The sequence below is a fragment of the Cataglyphis hispanica genome, chromosome 11 (genome assembly GCF_021464435.1).
Source record: "Cataglyphis hispanica isolate Lineage 1 chromosome 11, ULB_Chis1_1.0, whole genome shotgun sequence".
Lineage (NCBI taxonomy): Eukaryota > Metazoa > Arthropoda > Insecta > Hymenoptera > Formicidae > Cataglyphis > Cataglyphis hispanica.
In genome coordinates, this window is record NC_065964.1 from 1562827 (window position 1) to 1586211 (window position 23385).

At 32.7% G+C, this 23385-nt stretch overlaps 2 protein-coding genes across 3 annotated transcripts; one reads left to right on the forward strand and one right to left on the reverse strand.

Moving 5' to 3' along the window:
• Positions 1-2011: 2011 nt before the first annotated feature.
• On the forward strand, positions 2012-6260 carry LOC126852994 (sorting nexin-30-like). The gene is made up of 7 exons (XM_050598353.1): positions 2012-2316; positions 3128-3283; positions 3375-3485; positions 3616-3780; positions 3847-4042; positions 4145-4419; positions 4503-6260. The coding sequence occupies exons 1-7, from the start codon at positions 2146-2148 to the stop codon at positions 4866-4868; spliced, it is 1440 nt and encodes a 479-aa protein (XP_050454310.1). The 5' UTR covers positions 2012-2145; the 3' UTR covers positions 4869-6260.
• Positions 6075-13954, reverse strand: LOC126852978 (uncharacterized). 2 transcript variants are annotated; one of them, XM_050598317.1, is made up of 11 exons: positions 13717-13953; positions 13148-13266; positions 12364-12609; positions 12135-12256; positions 10458-11948; positions 10167-10379; positions 9942-10051; positions 9569-9783; positions 7723-7732; positions 6436-6691; positions 6075-6366 (listed from the first exon to the last, which is right to left on the reverse strand). In XM_050598317.1, the coding sequence occupies exons 1-11, from the start codon at positions 13876-13878 to the stop codon at positions 6284-6286; spliced, it is 3027 nt and encodes a 1008-aa protein (XP_050454274.1). In that variant the 5' UTR covers positions 13879-13953; the 3' UTR covers positions 6075-6283. The 2 variants fall into 2 exon arrangements, with proteins under 2 accessions (XP_050454274.1, XP_050454273.1); XM_050598316.1 differs by lacking the exons at positions 6075-6366; positions 7723-7732 and having other exon boundaries at positions 6533-6699; positions 13717-13954.
• Between the last annotated feature and the right edge of the window lie 9431 nt (positions 13955-23385).

Genomic DNA, 23385 nt, shown 5'->3' on the forward strand with positions numbered 1-23385 from the left:
CCATTGTCGCAATTGTTGCTTTGGCGCATCATATCGGCAGTTTGAAATTCACGTAATTCTGTCTCAAAATGACGTTTGATCGTTGTTAGAGCGATCGCGTAAATTTATATCCCTATAACAATGTAAAACATCCTCTGAATATTTTTATCATTTCTCTTAAACTGCAATTTTGTTTAAATAAAAATAAGGAAATAAGAGCAAAGAGATAACAAATATATGAAGACAGATCAGGCCTAAATTTCTATAATTATATATGTCATTGGCCTATGGGATTTGTTTGCAAAAATATATTAAAATTCATTCTTTTTAAAATTCATTTTTTTTTAAATTTATTTTTTTTAAAAATAGTTTTTTTTTTCTTCTTAAATTGCAATTTTATTTTAATACAAATAAGGGAACAAGAAATTTAGAAGTTTAGAAGAGAGACAAAACAAATGTAAAGACAAATTAAGGAGGCATACCTGTTTAAACCTTTGAAAAATAAATACATTTTCTACATATTTTTGCAGCGCAATGATTTGATAAATAATTTTTTTTACTATTGTTTTTTTTAATATTAATATTAATACAGTATTAGTATTAATACAAATTTTTGCACGGTGTGTATGAAAACGTTTGTTTGTAATATCTGAAATCAAAAATATAAATTTTTTTTATTAAACATATTAATAGCTACCTACTATCCAAACGTTTTTCGAAAATTTAAAAAAAATAAGAAAATAATGTTGATGAAAAGTTTCGTTTTTTTTATATGCATTTTTTGTTTATAACAAAAAAATGAAGAATCGGATTTAAAAAAGGCTTCGTTAGCAGATGCGAATCTTTATTAGGAATCGCATGCAAAATTTAAAATCAATCCATCAAACGTAGCCCGAGTTTTCATACACACCGTGCATGAAAATATAAATCTGCAAATATTGGCATAACTTTAAAAAAAAAAATTTTTTCAACTGAAAATTTTCATTTAAGTACTTAATAATATTGTATTAATATTATAAAAAAAAATAAATTTTTATCAAGTTGTTGCGTTGTAAAAAAATCTAGAAAATATTCATTTTTCGAAAGTTCAAACGCGGATGACCTCATAAAACATTAAGTTGTTATTATATAGCGTATGTGATCTGTTTCCATAATTGATCAAATTTATTTATATAAACTTCATTGTTTTTTATCAATTTCTTTTTTTTCTTCTTAAGTTGCAGTTATATTTCGATATAAATAAGGAAATAAGAAAGTTTAGAAGAAAGATAAAACAAATATAGTTGTCATTGGCATGGAATCTGTTTACAAAAGATATATTAATCGGTTTTTTTATTTATTTAAAATTCATTCTTTTTAACCATAATTTCTTTTTCATCTCTTAAATTGCAATTTTATTTCGATACAAATGATATATAACCATATAGTTTTATGTAAAAATTCTTTATGTAAAATTCTCGGGATGTCCTCCGGATGTCCTCTGTATGTCCTCTGGATGTCCTCTGGATGTCTTTTAAAAATGCGGATTGATTAGACCTAACGGTCCGATAACTACAAAGTTGGCGAAGCATTTTGAATCGATGATCGACGTGCGTAGCAGTAGCGGATTAACCGAGTTCCGGATCCACAAAATCCCCTTGTCTAAAATAAAACGAAAAATCAATATTCAAGTTTCGTCAAATTTTCAGTGAATCAATTTTTCTTGGAAAAACCAGAAACGAGTGAAAATATTGCTTTTATACATATGTTTATATAAATGTTTAAAATAAATTAAAGTATTTTTTTGGCATAAAAAATTCAAAAAATTATATAAAAATTTCCTACTCTTCATCTTAATAAATATCGCAAATGAAAAAAAAATGGAATTCGATTGTTTCGCCTAATCTAAAAAATATCTTTAAAAAATATATCTTAATAATATTAATACAATAAATTAATAATGTCGATAATAATATATATACATGATTAATAAAAATTTAGGTCAGCATTATATTTTCAATTAAGCGCACCCCCTCCCCCCACCCCCCTCGTGCACCCTCTCATCGGCTGTTGTTCACGCATGACGTGCGCGCATATGTTCTCTTCGACCGCGACCGCGAGGGCGGCTGGTAGTTGTCATTTGTCACCGCGAACGGTGTGTTGTCCAACTTCCAACTGTCGTAAAAGATGATGACCTCGTCGGAAACGTCGGAGGTGGAGAATCTGGGAGGCGAGAAAGGTACCGAGGACTCGGCGATCCTTGAAGTGAGCTCCATGGCGGTGGGCGGGATCGTCAAGCAGGAGAGCCGCGACGTCGATTTCTTGTCCAACTGCAGCACCTCCATCGAGGGGTCCGTGGTACGAAGGAGTCTGACATAACCTGGGACCTACTTTGACAGTTCACACTTTACACCTCGTGCCTTGTTCGGGCATATGACGCAGTATTGAATGACAAATAAATATCAATTAAAATTGAAGACGACACTTTTTAACATATACAGGATGTCTCAGAATTAGATCGACAAATTTCACGACAGATGACTATAAAGGACATCAAAACAAGCCAATTTTGCCAATAAATTCGTGTCCGTAAATGACCCATTTTGGTGCTAAGGAATCAGATTAACAATTTTTTGAAAAAAATTTTCTTCAAAATTTTATTAAGTGGTTAAATATTTTTATTATGAAATTTTTGTAAAATATTTTTTGATATTGAATAATTTTCGAAATATATCAAGAAAAGCAAAAAATTGCTACGTATGAGAAATGAGAATTATTTTTGAGCCGCAATTGAAAATTTCTAAATTCATCTATTTACTCCTCCTTCCTCTCCTACACGTGTGTTCCATCATCAAAGTTCCATCAAAATCAGAATTTTCGGATTTGTGAGGTTCTCTTATTAATTATTGGCAAAATTGGCCTGTTTTGATATTCTTTATAATCACTTGAAGTTTGTCCGTCTAATTTTGGAGCACCCTGTATACATAATAATGTTATGCTATTAATAACATAAATATGTTATTAATAATAATGTACATGATAACATATGCGATGAACGTTGATAATAATAACTTTATTAGCAAGGAGCAAATTAGGGAGAAAAGGGGAGAAGTGAGGAGTTTCATCTGATTGATTGTTTATTGTGTTGATTAATAAATATTTTGTGTAGATTGCATCTCCTTCTATCGACAGCTTCTCTACTCTGCCCGATCAGGAGATATCAGACTTTCAGACAGACTCGCGAGATCTGCAGGTGAAAGTAGACAATCCACAAAAACATCTGGAAACCTTGGAGACATATATTACATTCCGTATAACAACTAGAGTAAGTATAGCCATAACAAAATATGACTCGTGCTGTGTAGCAGTAATATTAATATATATTATGATCACATACTAAATAATGTTTTCTATAGACTACGCGTCCAGAATTTGAGGAAGGGGAATATGTAGTTCGCAGACGCTACAATGATTTTATATGGCTGCGTCAAAAATTAGTGGACAGTTATCCGACACATATTATACCAGTAAGTATTTACTATTTTTTTTGATAATAAAATATACATAAATATAATGTGAGATATCTTTAATTAAATTATTTGTGCATTAAGGGATCAAAGACAAATGTTTGTTTACAATTCCTGGATTTTGTTGCAGCCAATGCCAGGCAAGCATACCCTTCTCGCTCAACTGGATCGTTACTCCAAGGAGTTTATTATAGCACGCATGAAGCTTTTGCACATATTCCTGAACAGAGTGGTGAATCATCCTATTCTCAGTTGTGACAAGAATTTCCACATTTTTCTCACTACTAAACCTGCTGTAAGTATAGGCTTAATGTAGCAATGCGTGCTTTACTACAGTCCATAAATTATGATTACTGTGCAGGAGTTTCTCGTTTATCGTAAAAATCGTGGAAATGTGCTTGGAAAAATGACCGATTCTTTGCAAAACATAGCAAGCACGTATACATTAAAACAGCGTCATTTGGAGTTTGAGCAGATACGGGATTATTGTACGGCGTTGAGCGAAAAACTGTCAGCCATAGATAAAATCAATCATCGTATACACAAACAAAGGCAAGGTGTGTATACTGAAACCGTTTTATAAATATAATCGCGTTGTCATTTTAATAAAATCTAACTTTTAATGGTTTCTTTTCATATTTTACATTGTAATGTGATAGATTACTTATTGGAGCTTCATCAGTTACATCCCATATTCACATTGTGGGCAACCTCGGAACCAGAACTCGCGGCTATTCTTTTAGCGATCGCTAAGGCAGTAGAAACGAACGCGATAGCTCATCAGAAACTCCTGGAAAATGTTCCAAACGACGAACGCGAATACGTCTCGTACGTAGAAGCGGTCAAGAACGCATTGTCACGACGTGATTCGATGCAAATTGAATATGAAATAACCGTTGATGTATTAGCGATGAAGAGATTAGAAAAGGATCAGGTATATTAATTTTATGTACACATTTTATTTTTTTAACTCTTTAATTTTTCTTAATCAAGATAATTGCAATTTTATTCATGTAGTTGGTAGGAAATACAAACTACACAATACCTTCCCCTGTCCAAGGCTGGGGTGGATCTTTATGGAAAGCAGAATCTCGTGATGAAAAATTGGAGAAACTCGGCCAAACCATTCCGCGATTAGCTAAGCAAGCGGAGATACTGCAGGATCGCGTGGAATGTGCAAACGAGAATCTGCGAAGCGATTTGCAGAGATGGAACATAGAGAAACAACAGGATCTAAAGAATATGTTAATCGCGATGGCGGATCGACATATCAAACATTATCAACAGTGCATGAACGCGTGGGAAGAAATTCTCACCGGTCTTAAATTGAATGGGATTGGATCTGATGTTAACGTAGGTCCGCCTGTTAAGATACCTGTTTAAATTGCTAGTCTTTCTTCGCCTCTCTAAAAAAAAAAAAAATGAATAGAATAAATATTCGTTACACGTACAAAGGTAATAACACACCAATTCAAGAGAATCTCTATTATTAAATAATGACAAAAAGTTTATTGTAAATCCAAAGAACAATCTATCTTCAGCTTCAATATCCATTGCTTCTAAAATCGAATCATTTCTTCGGAATCTCAATAAGATTACCATACAGTTATTGTAATTATTTAATAATGGCGGAATTGCAATGAACGCGTTCGATGATAATAAAAATCGCGCATTTATGTATGTACATATAATACGCTAATATCAAAACTCTATTTGGAAAACTCGCCTTTATGATACAATAATCTTGTGATAATGTGAAAAATTAAGTATATAACGCGTTTGGTCCTACATACATGTATGTGAGGGAACAAGTTATTTCAGTATATATCATGTGTAGGAAAGATTTTCCAATGTTTCCTCTTTCTTTAGAGGTTTAGCTCATGAATTATAATTTTGGGGACCAAGCATCGCGCTAGCTGATATTACTGTTTTTTTTTCTCTTTTCTGCTTTGAATCACATTACAATATATTTATTGACAATCAATTTAGCTTATATCTACTACTTACCAAAGTACAGTTACCATGATAGTGTAGAGATAGCATCAATGTCAGAGTATATATAATATATATAATATATATAATATATATATATATATATATATATATATATATATATATATATATACACATATACTACAGCACTAATAAATTTTACAAATCGCAAAGCAAAATGCTTGCAATAACTTCGTTGTATCATTAATTAGTAACTTTAGTCTAAGGAAGGTATTTCTAACAAAGGGGAACACTAGACGTGGCTCCCTTCGATTTTACTAAGTATTATATAAATATATTACATATCTCCACTAATCCGTATAAAATAATACGATCCAACTATCAAGCATTCGCGAGAAAAACGCGTAAATTTAAAAATTTACGTGGTCTGTATGGACCAAGTTGTAAGAACGTTTTTCTCGCTGATGCTTAAAAGAGTTTGGTCGTATCATTTTTACTATGAGTTAGTGGAAGAGTAGGATTATAATATATGTCAGACTCATTAAAATCGGAGGAAACCATGTTCCTCTTAAGTTATGAACAAATCACTTGATCTCGTCACGCTCTTGGTAATACGGAAAAGAAACGTAGTGAGAATTCCATATATGGCGCTTATATTTCCTCTCCCTGTGTCTGTTATTTATGCTCGAAGAGAAGGTACTCTTTGTTATTCATAAGTAAAACGCGAAATACATTCCTATTTACATTATATACCGTGGATAGACGCAAATCGGCAAAAACGGCGAAATTTGTATCAATAAATAAATTATTGTTTGCAATGAAGTGCGATGGCTTCTGTGTCTTCCTCACTCTGTTAAAGCGTCGTTCGGTGGCGTTAAATGAAATTGCACCAGATTGTCCAGATCGATGAGCTTGGTAATAGATTCGCCTGCAATTAATTTTATGTACGAAGTGTATCTAGAAATGAATAAGTTTCTCCAATAACAAAGATACTAACCCGCTAAACTCATCTCGTTGTGCAGAAAACGTACGGTATGTGCGTACGGTTGTTGAATCTTTTCACGTAACTGCATAGCCAAACGACGCGTCGGATTCCACAACTGGTTACGAAAAGTCGGTACATACGAAAATTCAGTAACGGTCGGCTTCCAGGATGCTGGCTTTACCTCTTCCATTGGTAATACATCCGTTATTCTGTACTGGCTCGTCTCAATATTCCACGTGAACTTACATCCAACTTCGTATTGCTTTCTCTTGCGTACTGTTGAAAGCGTTGCATTAATTTATCAAGATTGTATTATAATTTTACAACGACACTTTAGAACATTATAATATGCGACTGTTTGCATAAAGTATTATATGATTAATATGCAGAGGATATCTCTAACCACCCGGTACAGATCTTTTAAGAAAAAGAGAAGTGAATTTTATCAAAAATCGAAAAAATTTCGATTACTAAATCGGATACACTTTATTATATGGTGATATTTTTAACTTTCGGTGCCGGAAATGAGCTACCCAGACCGAAAGTCGAATTTTTTAAATGGAACATGGCACTTTTTATTGTAGATTCAGATTACCCAGCGAAAAATAAGAAACTTTTATCCTAAATATTTCTTTCTACAATGCCTCCATCAACCTTGAAATGATACTTGAAATGTTAATTCGCCTAGAAATGCAATTAAAGTTTATTTTTTCATCACACTTTCAAGATTATTTCTATATTATTAATAAATGTTTAATCTCTCATGTTTATTAACCATGTTACTACAATTTATAATTTCATTTTATAACCATGTTATTAAAATAACGAATTTATTAAAATTATTTATTCATTTATGTATATAAAATTGTTTACGCTCATATGTAATCAGAATTTGCAATAAAAAGTGCCATGTTAGCCCAGGAAAATTAGCAGTTTTCTGCGAAAAAAGTCCGACTTAGCTGAATTTTTGCATAGACCTTTATTTCGTCGTTATAACAATACGTAAAAAGTCCTCGTTGATGTGACTTCTGCTAAAAATTTTACAGAAGATCAAAGGTCAAAAAAACTAGTTTTTCGCAAATATTTCTTTATCCATTAGTTCTATGGCAAAAATAACTTTTATAAAATTCTCTACAAAAAATGTTCTGTAAGTTTTTTTCGTTGGATCAATCGTTTTCATGTTCTTTGGCTTACAAAGTTTTAACATTTAACAAGTTTAACTTTCATACATTTCAGAGATAATGCACTGTTTTCTACATCATCTCGGAGGTACAATGCTAGGCACATTTTTTTTTATACATCATTTGTCCTTATCCATCCCTAGTCAGTCCTTCAGGATTGAAATCGTTCCCGAACCATGTTTGCATTTGATAGTATACTCGATATAAATTCTGTTGAACAACACTAAATATTGGTGGAAAAGTAGATAATTTCACAGCCTTTTTTTAGTAAATCGCATTGATTTAGCAAAACAATATCTGAATGTATCTATTGATTCCTCATTATGTGAAATGTCATACGTCGCCAAAAGAAAGCGTACTCTATTAGTAAAAATTAATTGTGGCGAACATCCTTCCATTTTAAAAACTTCTCCAGAATTTCTCAAATCGTCACGTTTTTCTAATATTTTTAGCTTTCAATTTATCTTTATTAAACAGAACGGATGTCGCGTCGCAGCCAATGATTGCATGCAAAAACAAAATATAGAAAAATGTAATATAAATACTTTACTTTTTGTATATGGGCCAAAAATTTTTAAAGAATATATTTTTATTTTAATACTGGCTTTGCCTGATTTAAGAAAATAAATGTCTTTATTAGGAGTTCGTGCAATTAACAATATTAACAGATCTTCACCAACAACGATACTTATATTTGTAAAAATTTGTAAAGATTTATTAAGACTGTTCAGGTGCTGCTTTCGATAATAATAACATCAGCGTCGTTTTAAGCTTGTTTCACGTTAATGTTAGCTTCCAATGAAGCTTCAAATTTTTAAGACAGCATGAAAATAAATCTTCTTTTGTTGCTTTTATTGAAAAGAAATGTTTATTGTCTCATTGATACATCCATTGATGTATCAAAGAGAATTTCCGTGCAGGAAGTTTGGCGGATCGGCGATATTGTCCCATAGTTTTTATATTTTTTACTGTTCATTGTAACCGTCGAATACTTATATTAGGTCCAAAATGTCTCTGTATATAATTAATATACGTCTCAAAAATTGAATGGAATGTAGCGTCTTGATCCCATATAACACGGTGTAATAGAAATCCTCTACCGACGATACATTTATCATTGGCAGATTTGAATTCAACAACTTTAGGTTAAAAAAAAAAACACGCTTAGCACCTCCAAAGTAATGGAAAATAGTGCATTATCTCTGAAACATTATCTATGAAAGTTGAAACTTTGTAAGCCATAGGACACAAAAACGATTGATCCAACGAAAAAAAATTATAGAACGTTTTTTTATAGAAAATTTTATAAGCTACAAATTTTATAATAACTATTTGTGCCGTGGGATAAATAAAGAAATATTTACGAAAAACTGATTTTTTTGACCTTCTGTAAAATTTTTAGCAGGAGTCACATCAATGGGGACTTTTCACATATTTGTTTATAACGACGAAATAAAGATTCATGCAAAAATTCAGCTAGGTCGGAATTTTTCCACAGATTTGACATTTTTTCGTCTAATTTTTCTGGGCTATGTTCCATTCAAAAAATTCAACTTTAAATCTAGGAAACTCATTTCTTATCTAGCTACATCCTATGCTTCCATCCTGTAAAATTGTAAATCACATTTTAAAAATCACTTCAAGGTCACTGAAGGCATTTAAAAAAAAAAAATGTTTGGGATGAAAGTTTCTTATTTTTCATCAGGGGATTAGAATCTGTAATAAAAAGTGCCATGTTCCATTAAAAAATTCGATTTTCGGTCTGGATAGCCCATTTTCAGTCAGCACCGAGAATTAAAAATATTACCAGACAATAAAGTGTATCTGATTTAGTCACCAGAGTTTTTGCAATTTTTGATAAAATCCATTTCCCTTTTTCTTAAAAAGCCTGTACGAGTGATTAGGGATACTCTGTGTAATATTTATAGAATGGAAGAGTAGCAGTGCGAGTAGTGTGTGCTTACCATTGTGTTTGGCTGCATAACTCACTTGCCTGTATCTTCATTATGTGCAAACATATAATGTCGCCAGTAAGCGCACACACATCGATCATTTCGATATCATAATCACTACAATGCCAATACTTTTTCTTGAATCTCGTGCAAATCCAGTCCGCTATATGATGAGAGAAAGTCTCAATATCGAAACTCAATTGAGTTATAGAGACACACGGCACTATCTGAAAATATTGTTGTATCAAACATGTTATATATTTGTTAAACACATATTTCATTTGTGATTATTTTCTTACTAAAATTATCTCAATCTTTTCTAAAGTGCTTGTAAAGAGCAACAAATATTAAAAAGTTTCAATATATATTTCGAGATAATAAATACCAGTTTTTCTGCTTTGCTATTGCTTATCATCTGCATTTGAACATATCCGGAACCGTGTACAAGCATCGGAAGTACGCATTGGTAACTTACGTACCCTCCTGTCTCTTCATCTGTGAATATACATCATATTAATACAATATTAATATTAATAATTATTAATATTTCACAGTTTAAACTAATTTGTAAACAAAGTTCCAAGAATGAACTCGTACAAAAAGAGAATACCTTCCACATCCGTAATGACTGATATCATTTCATCGTCGAGCTCTATGTAGCTCCGTTTGAAGCGCGCGGTGCACTTTATCAAAGGATACTGCAAGTCATTCTTGGGAACCAAAGGTGAGAAATTCGGGCAACACTTGCCGACGCGATCCCTATCACGCACGCTTCCGTTGGACAGTTGGTTCTGATTCAACGGTCGAAGTACATTTTTCTCAGCTAGTAAAAATACACAAATTTATTACAAATTGTATACAGTCTTTCTTTGTTTCTTCTGATAATAATCGGGGGCTTTACCTGATTCGGGATTCGACAAGTCATTGGCTATATCCTGAGCAAGATTCAATTCGTCCGATTCGCCCTGATCCGAATCGAGCCAATGCCTTCGGCCATTCGGCAGCACCGCCGGCGACATTGCCGGCGCGGAAGATATCAGATGTATGGAACAGGCTCCACGATGCTTGAATTGATCGCGTATGTGCCTGAAAGGAACTATATTCTCTGCGTCCTCTGTCTCATCGCAAAACTCATATTTCTTGTCGGCAAGTCGGCGTTTCCTAAACGAGCTGAGTTTCTCGCAGGTTGTCTCTTGCGCCTCATCGGTAAACTCGTACGCCTTTTCCGCTTCGAGGATGAGCTTGTGCGTCGCTCTCGTCGTTCTCGTCGACTGGCTTGGATTCACGACCGGCGGTGGCGAGTGCAGATTCGATCTCTTGCGCGGGCTCGGATGACGAAAGGATCTAGTGGCGATGGGCGGCGACATTAAGCGAGACGAATACGAGGACGATGGGCTACCGATCGAAACAGATTGCAACGGCGAGTTTATGGAAGCCACGGAATTGTCCGAAGCACTTGTGGATTGCGACGAATTAGAACTGGATTGTTGGCCGCTGTTATTAGTCCGTTGGATCTGGGTTCTATGACTAGATTCCGAATTGCGAGTGCGCAGAATGTCCGAAGGCGGGGTGAGTATCGGCAACGACCATGCCGTCGTCGTCATCATCCTGAAATCAGCGGGCAGCCTCTGCGGTGTCGAGCGTGGCGAGCACGACGGATGTTTCACCAGGGTGATCAGATCGCTGCCGATATTGAGTTCCTGCGACGTGTCTTCGCAAAAATCTTGCAGGATCTTGTCCCGGACTGAGATAGTCGTCTGTTCGATGCCATCGGCTGGCGGCCGTTGTGAGACCGGGCTGCTGCTGCTATTATTATTTCGGCACTTGCATTGCTCGGTCATATCCGAACATTCGCATAACTTAACATCTAAAGCATCGGCAGCGGTAGACTTACTATTATTTATATCACAGACACAGTCGCTTTGATTACTGCTTGAGGTATTTAACGGTAAATCGCGTCCCAATCTCGCTTCTAACTTAATTGCCTCGTCTAGAAAGTCGTGCTCCAGGCTGGATTCGCATTTCGGTGATCGATCGAGCGGACACTCCGGTGTGTCCATCTTCTCGTCGGAGCTTTCGTCTCGCTCTGCTCTCGTCGAATAATCCGGCTCTTCGACGTCGCTCATATCCAGCGGAATTGTATCGGGAACTATAGAATCGGAGGTACTCGGTTTATCGCATGTCCTCTGATTCTTCGACTTGGGTATATTCAAGTCTACTCTGAGAACGTGCAGGAAGTTTCCCGTGTTGACGACCACGTGATTCCAGTAATTCAAACACACTTTAGCACGAAATCTCGGGTACGGTGAAATGACTTCGTATGTTGTGTGAACCGTAAGACCGTGTTGCAAGCAGTTACATCTCACGCAGCAATCCCAATTCGCAGCTAATTCTACATGAAAAATTGTGAAAATTTTAATTATTACAATATACAGGGTGTTGCAAGTCAGTGAAACTTCAGGATCTTATAAGAAATTGAATTTGGAACAAGAAAGTTCCTATAAACATAGATCTAAGAAACGCTTCGTTGAAAAGTTATTATTTTCTTCTTACAAAAAAATTGTAAATCATTCATTACCTTCACCTTCTTCCTCATATGACGCAGCGACCTTCAGACAATCTTTGCAGTTCTCTAGAGAAGGTACCGTCGTTATAGTTAAATATGCTTTATCAGTCGATTGTAATTGTAAGAAACCTGTACTGTGATAAAATAGATCATATAAAAGCAAAGATTATCAAATTTCTAAAATCTTACTTTTTGTAGAGATCCACCTCTTATATAATTCTACATGTAATCTAAAACTTACCAGAGGCCGTGTATTACAAGTTTATTCCGCTCCATCGGCCATTGCGATATAACTATGCTTAACTCCCTATAAATTGAACAATTGTCAAACAACGTAACTTCGGCAACTTTGCGAGCGACATGGTTCGGTGTAAAGGCCCACCAGTGTAATAGATACTTAAACATGGATGTATTACTGTTGACCTCCACTGTGTATGTATATGTGAGCAGAAATTGACCGCACTGAGTCAATCCCATAACAATGTGCCTTGAGAAACAAAAAAATTTTAATTACAATTATATTATTTATGTTTTAATCAGAAGCTGATTATCTCATCAAGACATTTCTTTGTTAACAAGTTAAAAATCTGACAATCTGAGATTCTCAAAGATTCTCAGATTTACTAATCAATACATTTCTTGCTCAGTTTTTGTCTCAATTTCTATTAAATGTTTGATAATACATTTGTAATCTTATCTAGATCAAGCTCAAAAGAGAAAGCGAGAGAGAGAGAGAGAGAGAGAGATGAATTAATATAAATAAAATAATATAATAAAAGTAAAATATAATAATATAATGTAATAATAATTATATAATAAAAATGGAATAAATCTGCTAACAACACACATCCAAAGGATGTTTTACATTCTCAAGCAAAACGAATTGAATAAATCCCTTAATATATACTTCTAGAGGATATTTAACATCCTCTGAATATCTGACATCCTCTGAATGTTCTCTAGATGTTCTTTAAATGTGTGTTATTAGGGATCTACATAAATAAATCACTATTATCAATATATACCCTGCTTCAAGTGCTGATTTTGGAATTATATGTAAGAGAGACAAATGTCGCCACTTAGGTACACTTGTAAACAGTCTTTCCTCCGTCGCATAATTGTGCGCCGATAGACATCCCCTTATCTGCAAACAAAACGAAGAAATTTGTATCTACATAAATTGGCCAGTGATATTTCTCAAACAAAAAAAAAAAAATTAATACAAAGTAGGCTTGTTAAGACATCCAATGTATCTCTGACAACATGTCCAAAAGACGATGTTAACATCCTCCTGAATGTTCTCTGAACATTTTTTGAATATGTGTGTTTTTATTAGGAGTACATATCGATAGCTCTCTCTCTCTCTCTCTCTCTTCCCCTTTCTCTCTCTCTCTCTCTCTTTCTCTCAAGGAAAAAAAATCTGCATCTAAAAAAATGAGCGGCAAATTTCTAAGGAAATAATTTCTCGCTTCTCGTCGAATTCTCGTAGCGATAAAATATCGTCTTCCGTGTGACAGTTCGAAAAAAGAGGGAGAGAGCCTCGTCAATCCACGATGCGTGATGCGGGCTTGCGTTCGGAGGGGGCTCTACCTACCTCCCTTATCAGCAGCTTCTGCAGAAAATTTTTCTTGCTGCGTCGATGCGACGGACACGGCTTGCGTCCCACGACGACAAACTCGGATTTTTCCGACGTAATATCAGAAAGACACTCATTGCAACAGTCTGAGGTAGTGTCGGAAGACGACGTGTCCGCCATTTTTAAATAATCTCGCTCGTGGCGTCACGTGACGACGACTCGCGGAGGGTGCGTTCGCTTTGGACGCTCACGCCGCTCAACGCTTATAAGCGCTATTTTCAACCGTCCCATTCGCTGCTTAAGCGCTTAGAATTGCAGAAAAAAGTCGTACCTTTTGGGTGCGTGAGTGTAATAAATAAATAAAATAAGCAGTGCGAGTGTGCCAAGATGGTAAAGAAAGAAATTATTATTTTATGTTTTCTAATTTCAATGTTATTTGAAATATTTTTTGATAATAAAGATTCCTCATATAATATAGAATTAGAAAATATTATATTTCTTAATCAATATTATGCCGTTATTAAAATACTATATATTTTATTAGTTGCAGCGTCTTGAATATCAATTGAGATTTTTGCTATGTCCATTTTTCATTTACATCAGTTCGATGCGTTCCGTTTTAACGCTCACGTGATGCAAGCGCTCATGCTTTTACTGCCCTACCTCGATGAAATAAACGTTTGTCAGCACAAGTTATGACGTCACAGTGACGTCATAAATGTTTTTATAAGCGCTTATAACTCCTAAGGAAACAGCGTAAGCAATGCTTATAAGCGCTTTAAGCGCGTAAGCGTTCAGGTGGAACGCATCCGGAGTGATGAGGGGCGGGGGAGGGGGGGAAGAATCAGATCGCATAGGCCATATATGTAATCAAGCGATACGGTAAGGCCATTGCACGTTAAAAAATTTTAGTCGTAATCATAAGGCCGTAAGAAAATTGACCAATCACAATCAAACATTCTAAACATAATAAGAATGTTTGAACTATTATTACTATTATAATTTTTTAACTTGCCTGTAGCGTCGCAACTCCAAGTTCATAAAAAAAAACGCCAAGTACATGACAAAAATTTTCTGGCATGTGAAGAGTTTGCCTATGTACAGGAGCCACGGCGCTACCAAGTATTATTATTCGGAGTTTTATGTCTATAATGGTTTTGATAAACTTTCGATTAAAGTATCTCAGGAACTAAAGCCGTAATGAAAAATTTAATGGCACTTTTATCATGTAATGTGGGTGTAGCTTTCGATTGCAATCAGTTTCGAGATTGGTGCTGTCAATCCTGAGGTATGATAATCATTAGGTTCAGAATTGTGAAAAAAATTTCTTCTTCAACTTTCAGACTCATGTACGTATGGTTGCACGCATGATGGAAAGAAAGTAAGATGTGCTCCATACCGAGAACGCGTTTTTGCATCGTTCTGCGCATTGTATCAGCTGCCTCCATTTTTAAATTTCTGTGTTTATATCGAAAAGCACTTAATCTTTGGACGTTTATAAGTCTGTACTGCAATACCGGATTAATTATACAAGTGTGTTGATGAAATTGATATTAAGATGCTTTCATGTGCAGTAAATAGTTGCCAAAATTACACGGGGAAAAAGGGATTTGAAAATATGAGGTTTTTAGATTTCCTATAAATCCAATTATAAGTGACCAGTAGAAAGTTATTTGCAAAAATAAAAATATTAATGTAAAAAACGATATGTTAAATAAACATTTATTCTATCTAGTTGCGTTTGTTAATACTTTTGTATTTATTAATAAAATAAATAATAATAACAAAAACCATGATAATAAATATTATTTTTATAATAATAAATATTTTATGTGTGCATAGCTCGTATCTGTTTAATCCATTTTAATGCAAGCGCATATAAAGAAAAAAAAATGAAAAGATTAACAAACAAAAAATATTAATATTTATATGTTTTCCATTGTTGTTTAAATTGTACTCATTCTTTATTATTATTGACAATTATTCGTTTATTTATTTGACCATTATTGGCAAATTATATTTAATAATTTATTTACTGTTTCAATCATTTTATAACACACACACACACACACACACACATGCACGCATGCACGCGCGCACGCATGCACGTACGCACGCACGCACGCACGCACGCATCGCACGCACGCACGCACGCGCACGCACGCACGCACGCACGCACGCACACACACACACACACACACACACACACATATATATATATATATATACATGTATTAGCGTTTGCGTAATCTTCAATGAAATGATTTCCATCCTTGCTAAACTGTAGTATGTACTTGTAGTTGCTTGTAAGTAACGGAATATATGTTTTACAGCAGTCCAGTGAGCTCTTCCCGGGTCATTGGAGAGAATCGACTCACCATATTACATACTGCGTGCAAAATATCCGGTCGTGTGCCTCGACTCATGCACATTAGATTGTCTACAACCTCTCGGTAAAATATTGCTGATTTTCATTGTTTCTTTCTCCTTCTTGTATCTTTCTTATCCGATATCGCATTTTGTCACATATTACTTACATATTGCAACCAATTCCTGATGTGTTTTACAATTAATGCAATGGTGTAATCAGATGTTTTTTCCTTTGCATGAGTCACAGTTTCTGTGATTAATATGTACACATTTACATTAGTGAGTAAATATATCGAAAAATATACTTTATTTATATAAAGAAAAATATTGGTATTTAAAGTTGTAAATTTTATACTAAAACTAATATTTTAACAACTCAATCTAAAAGAAGAAATAGAAATATATTCAATTAAGAAATAAATTTTTAAATAGATTTTACATGACAAAATACTCATATAATATTATACTCATATAATATTATATTATATATAATTCTAAAAATTAGAGAAAAGATAATTTATATTGATAAAGAAAAATTAAGTCAAAATATAAAAAATTTACAATAAATTTTTAAAAGAAAAGAAACATCTCTTAAATTTATCTCCTATCTGGTGTCAAGTTAAATCATATAAATTATTCTTTACGTAAATCAAATTAAAAATATAATTTAGAAAAAATAAGTTTTTTAGTCATTATTATTATTAAAATAAGTAATCTAATCATTATGTTACTGTTAGATATTAGTATCGATATTATCGAGTATGAAACTCGCTCGCAAGTTCGTTCTTAAAGTAATCAGCAGGTTAGTTCGAGAAAGTCACTGTTGTACAGTTAGCTAGTTCTAAATAATGCTTCCTGATTCGTCGATCTAAGGAATTCTCAATTCCTTGCGCCATCGATTATTATTACTAAAAGGATTAAAATATATTCAGGTTTTAGGCTAAATAACCATATGGAACTAAAATAATAAGCGATTAATGAAATTAGTTAACAATTAAAATAAAAGCAAATGGATTACATAATTATTCTATAGGTATTTTGTAGGGATAAAAGCGGTACTTAATTACTAGCTAAAATATAGTTTTTAAAATTGGCAGGACGTTACACGCGCCTATCGCATCGTCGCGAGCCGTCGGCTCCGGTGTCCAATCGGAGACAGCCTTTTCGCGACCTAGCGAAAGGTCTCGATACAAAATAAACGTCGCTGCCCTTCGCGAAGGATCCAGAGATAAAATTGTGACAAACAAGTCGCATAAAAACGGTCGGCGGAAATGAGCAAATTTCGGGAGCTTTCTGGATCCTTCGAGAAGGCGGCAACTTTATAAAAGTGAGCCGACGGCCGAGCTCCGAGCAGTCCGCTAAGAACAATCGACGTGTGCACGCTATCCTAGTGATAACAGAAATTCGGTTTGGTGGAGAAATATTCATATATTCAGTGCCGTTGTGTACCGGAGTTATTCCGAGACAGCGTTTTTTCGCTGTTCATCCGCCGCGTGCGAATTACGATTACAGTCGTGTGACACGCGTAATCTGTCGTGTGATTAGTGTACATACATAGTGTGCATCGTTCTAGACTTAATCGCGATACTCGCGGGTGTGTCTGTCCGTTGTCCGTTTCACTTCGCGCTTAACTTTCCGCGGCACGCTCGCTCGCGCGTCCACATCACATTCGCGCACATTACGTAAATATATTATAAAAATATTCTCTATAATTTCATGCAATATTCTATAAAAATTTAATTAAAAGAAAAAAAAGATTACCTTTAATCGTAGTCACACTACTCTTAGGAAAGTTATCCCTCGCAGAGAGAAATTATCCGCACAATTGGAAAAGATCCTACGGCGACTCAAGTTTAACACATTGCGAACGCTTGCACATTTTTATATCACTTTTACACATTATATACATTATAATACTCACACACATTTTTCATGCCTTTGCATGGCTATTTGTCATTAGATTAGGTTAGGTTAAGTTAGGTTAGGAACCAAGATTCAGAAAAACACGGCTCATTCTTCTCTCCTTATAGATACTTTCCGATTCACATATCACGCGCATAAATAAAGGATAAAAAATCTATATACGTAACGTGAACTACACCTTTGTCATTTATTTATGCGTATCATGCGTCAGTCGAAAAACATATGATACTGCATGTGTATGACCACTAGCAAAAAATAAAAAGAGGATGTGCGAACTTTTGTAATAAAAAAATATGCTTTAATAGTCTTTAAGACATCTTTTAAGAGAAATCATTTACATATCTTTAATATGTCAATTACAAAAATATTAAAAATATCTTTTAAAATGTCTTTTTGAACGTCTATAGATATTTTATAAATGTCTTAAAGATTTCTTTAATCAGAGACATCTTTTAGATTTCTACAAGATCTCGATGTTATTTAGGAAGAAATTAGTTGAAGAGGAAAATAAGATTAGAGGTAACATAATTAAAAATACAAACGATGAGTACACTGGAACGATAATAGACCAAAGAATATTAGAGCAGCAGTTTCAAAAAAATAAAACAAAAAGAAAGATAATGTTGAAATAAAAATAATAGATATAAATGAACAAGAATTTGATAAATTCATGCTTGAGTATAGGAAAACTATAGTAGGACATCAAGAAAGGGAAAGAAAAATAAATAAAGATTTATAAATGGTGCTGTAAAAAAAATGAGAAAGAAAACTACAAAACAAGTTACTTTCAAAGAAGAAGCAGTATTAAGAAAGAAGAATAAAGAAGAAAATAACATAATAGACATGGAGGTTTGTTTAATAGAAGGAAGAAAGAAAAGATGAAACTTGGATATATTGCTAAGGATTCCAACATTGAAACTGTTTCTATCAAGAATAACAATTGTGACGGAGTTAATTATAGGTTAATTGAAGAAAATAAAAATATTAAAAATGTTAAAAAGGATTAGTGAAAGTTCAAGGCAGATTAATACTAGAAGGAAAGAATACAGAAAAGGAGAGAATACAACAAGTAAGAAAAGACAACAGATTTGCAGCAAATCTTAGAGATGACATAATTATCACAGCTAAACTTAATCCGAGTAAATGTTCTACAAAAGGAGATAGGAACTTTTAAAAAATTATAGATAAAGTGGAAGCAAAAATGAAACCAATGAAAGTAATAAAATCAGGCTTTAATGCAATAAATTTATATTATGATAGTATTATTAGATAGTATTAAGGTTAATAAATTCTTGTATTTTTATAAAGGTATTCCACTAGAAGAGCAAGATGTATGGTTAGACATAATAAAAAGATTCATAAGAAGAAAAAGAGTTGTTTCAGATTGGGACTTGTCATTACAGAAATTTGGCGAAGCATTGGTTGATAAAATTAAGGTTATATGTGCAGAGTTTATAAAGAAACGGGTATATAATAGTGAGACAAAGGTATATGGATAGAAAGATACAAGAAATATTGTTGTTACCGTTAAAGGAAACGACCTACCAGTTCAATTAAGTTTATTTGATGGTCTGACTTCTATAAGAATAAGACCATATATTCCGACGGTTAAGCAATGTTATAAATGTTACAAATATGGTCATATCAAGCAATTTTGCAAGAAAGAATATAGCTTATGTGTTATCTGTGGTAAGGAATCTCATGGTAATTGTAAAAATAAATATAATTGCGGCGGCAAACATAAAGCTAATTTTAAAGATTGTTCAGTATATGAATATAATAGAAATATTCAATATATATGTACTAAGAATTGTATTTCAACTTATGAAGCAAAAAAAGTATTAGCAGGTAGAAATAAAACATATGAGAATGCGTGGTTACATTCGGAAGATTAGCTGAATTTACCAGAAACCAAAATGAGTAATATTTCAGATATCACCATGAACGATAATAGGAATAAGAGAGAAGAAGATACGATGATAATTAATGAAGTATCTCAGGAAGAAATAGAGATAAGTAATAAAATTTAAAAAAATAGGAATAATTATATAAAAACAAGATATAGAAATAGTTTTTATTACAAACAATTCAACAATCCAGAGTAAGAGATATCCAAAGATAAAAAAGGAATAGGGTTAATAGAAGGAGAAGGAGAAAAATTCAGAGTAAATCAAATATAAGTCAATTATTAGAACATTTAAATAGTAATCTTCATGATCAGGAATGGTCTGACAAAGAAATTGAAGAGAATCTAATTGTAATAAAACATGCACACAAAAAGACTAAAGAAATTTAAAAATAAAACAGAGAATAGAAAGGTAAACTTAAAAAGAAACTCGGAAGATCCTAGATACAATGAAGATTAAAATCCTTAACTGGAATGTAAGAGGTTGGAAAGATAAAAGATTGAATTATGTAATTAAATTATGTAATTGAAAAATTTGATATAATTGTTTTAACGGAAACTAAAGCTAGTTATAAAGACAACATGAAATTTTCAAGATATGCAGTCTATCTAGAAATGATGGTAGTATTAGGTGAACAAATGGATTAGGAGATCTATTACGGTTTTCGAAACGAAGTGAAAAATACAAGTGAGGAAATTTACTAGAATACCTATTTCATTTGTTGAAATCTAGTAAATCTGCTCATTTTTGTAATTTTCACTTTGTTTCAAGAACCGTAATATCTCCGCAGGTGGAGTTGCATTATTAGTGAGAAATTCAATAATACATTCACAAATTATTAACGTTTATTTATTATTAGTGTAGGAATTCATCAAACTTATGTTTTGCACGGAGGATTTAATTCATAAAATTTATTACAAATAAAAAAGGGATACATCTGACCATCATCCCATGACTTATATAATTGATGAGAAATTAAAACTTTATAGAAAAATAACTAATAGAATAATTACTAAAAGAGAACTGACTGGAAAATGTTTGAAGCATTATGAAAAAAAAATTGATGTTATTGTTTCTAAAAAATATTTAATGAAAAATCATATTGAAATATATGACTTGCTTAGTGATACGATTTTTAAGGCAGCTGAAGAAGCTTCTGGCAGAATTAATAAAAATAAATCATATGATAATAAAAAAACAAATATAAATAAGAAGAAAAATCCTGTTGAATGGTGGGATGAAGATTGCAAAGAAGTTGTCAGAGTTAGGAAAGGAAAAGTTAAGTAAATTTAAGGAAAGCATGGATATTCAGGATTATATAGAATTCAAAAAAGCAAGAGTGATAGCTACTGAAATAATTAACCAAAAGAAAAAGGATAATTTTAAAAAGTTTATTGAAAGCATAAATAAATATACTAACATATCGTATGTTTGGAAAAAAATAAGAATTTTAAAGAAATCATCGAAACGTTAGAATGGACAAAATGGCAAAAAAAGGATAGAAAACAAGAATGTATAAAAGTAATGAATGAGCTTAGTCCTCCGTGGATCCAAGAGAGAAGAACCTACATTGAACAGAAAGAATTGGATAAAAATAAAAGATTAAACAATGATATTATTAGTGATGAAGTTATAAGAGCTATTAATTGTTGCAAAAAAAATTCCGCTCTAGATTTAGATGGAATTGAATATAAAATGTTGAAGAAACTTCTTAAAGACATCAATATTATAACAGGCATATTTAATCATATATTTAAAAAAGCTATTTTAGCTAATCAATAGAGGGAATATCAAGTTATTTTTATAGGCAAACATGGAAAAGAAAAAGTTAAACCAATATATTTCTATTGTCTTGTATGGGTAAAATTTTAAAAAGAATAGTTACTGAAAGATTAAATTGGTGAGCCGAAAGCAGAGGAAAAATTAATAAAAATTAGAATGGTTTCAGAAAAGGCAAATCTTGTATGGAGAATTTGGTACAATTAGTTACAGATGTTAAAATTGGTAAGTTTAATAATACTAATACCATGGCTACATTTCTAGATGATTCGTCAGCATATGATAATGTTTTATATAACTCATTGATATATAAATTAATTCAAGAAAATTGTCTTGTGACTTTAATTAAATATATTGAATCATGGATGTCAAATAGAAAAATAAAATTTGTATTGGATATTGAGACAATAGAAATAAGAAATATATATAAGTGTTTACCACAAGGAGCAGTATTAAGTATCCCTTTTTATATAATATTTATATAATAGATTTATATAATAGTATAATGCAAAACATACCGGATAATATTAAACAAATTCAGTTTGTAGACATTTGTAGAGTAGTTTGTTGACATTGCGATTTATGTACAGGATAAGAAGATTATCAAAAAAAAAGAAACAATTGAAGAAGCTATAAGAATTTTAGGTACAAATTTGAAATTTTTTGTCTTAGAACTACAACTTAAAAAAACAGTAATCGTGGATTTTAACAAAAATAGACATATTCCAACAGATATAATAATAAACATCTTAAATAATTTAGTTCATTTGCAAAAAGAAGTTAAATTCCTTGAATTATGGTTGGACAACAAATTGAAGTTTGAAAAGCAATATATATAAAACATATAATAATAGAAAAAACTGTAAAAGTTAATGGGATTCTCAGATATTATAATGGCCTCACAAAGGAATGAAGGTTAATACTGCTCTAATGCTTTATACAAGTTTAGTAAGATCCTCAATAGATTATAATTTGTTTATATTTTATCCTCAAGATATTAACAATAATTTGGAAATTAAAAGAGCCCAATTCTTAGGATTAAGAACGGCCCGAGGACTAAGAAATAGCACGCCGAACAATGTTTTGTTAGATGAAGCAAAAGTAATGTCGATCAAGGACAGAGCATCATATTTGGCAAGGAACTTTACGATTAAGATTATGGCTTACAGAGATAAAAATCTGAAAAATAACATTGAAAATCTTAGTAATGAAGAATTAATTCAGAGAACACGTACTCCAAGGAAAAAACTCCTGATCTCAGAAGCGTGGATTAGAGTAAAGAAAGACAAAGAAAAAGTTAGGAGCAGAAGTTATGGAATTTTTCATCTAGATATTGGGTCATAACAAAAAATCTTGATATTGATTTATATACTGAAAAAAGATGTAACGTCGAATTTAATGAAGATCAACTTTTAGAAAAAGTTAAAAAAATTTTTAATCTGGAAGAAAAAACAACGGAATTATTTATGGACAGTTCAAGACCACAAGATAGCTTATCTACAGATAGTGCTTTTTATATTCCTGAATTAGAGATGGGTTTTATAATGAGCTTAATAAAGAGTGTTCTAGCTATATTGCTGAAGCATGTGCCATGGTCAAGACTTTGTAATATATGATAAATCAATCTTGGAAGAAGGACATTATAATATATACAGATACCTTAAGTGTTCTAAAGTCGTTATTATATAATAAAATAAATGCGTATACT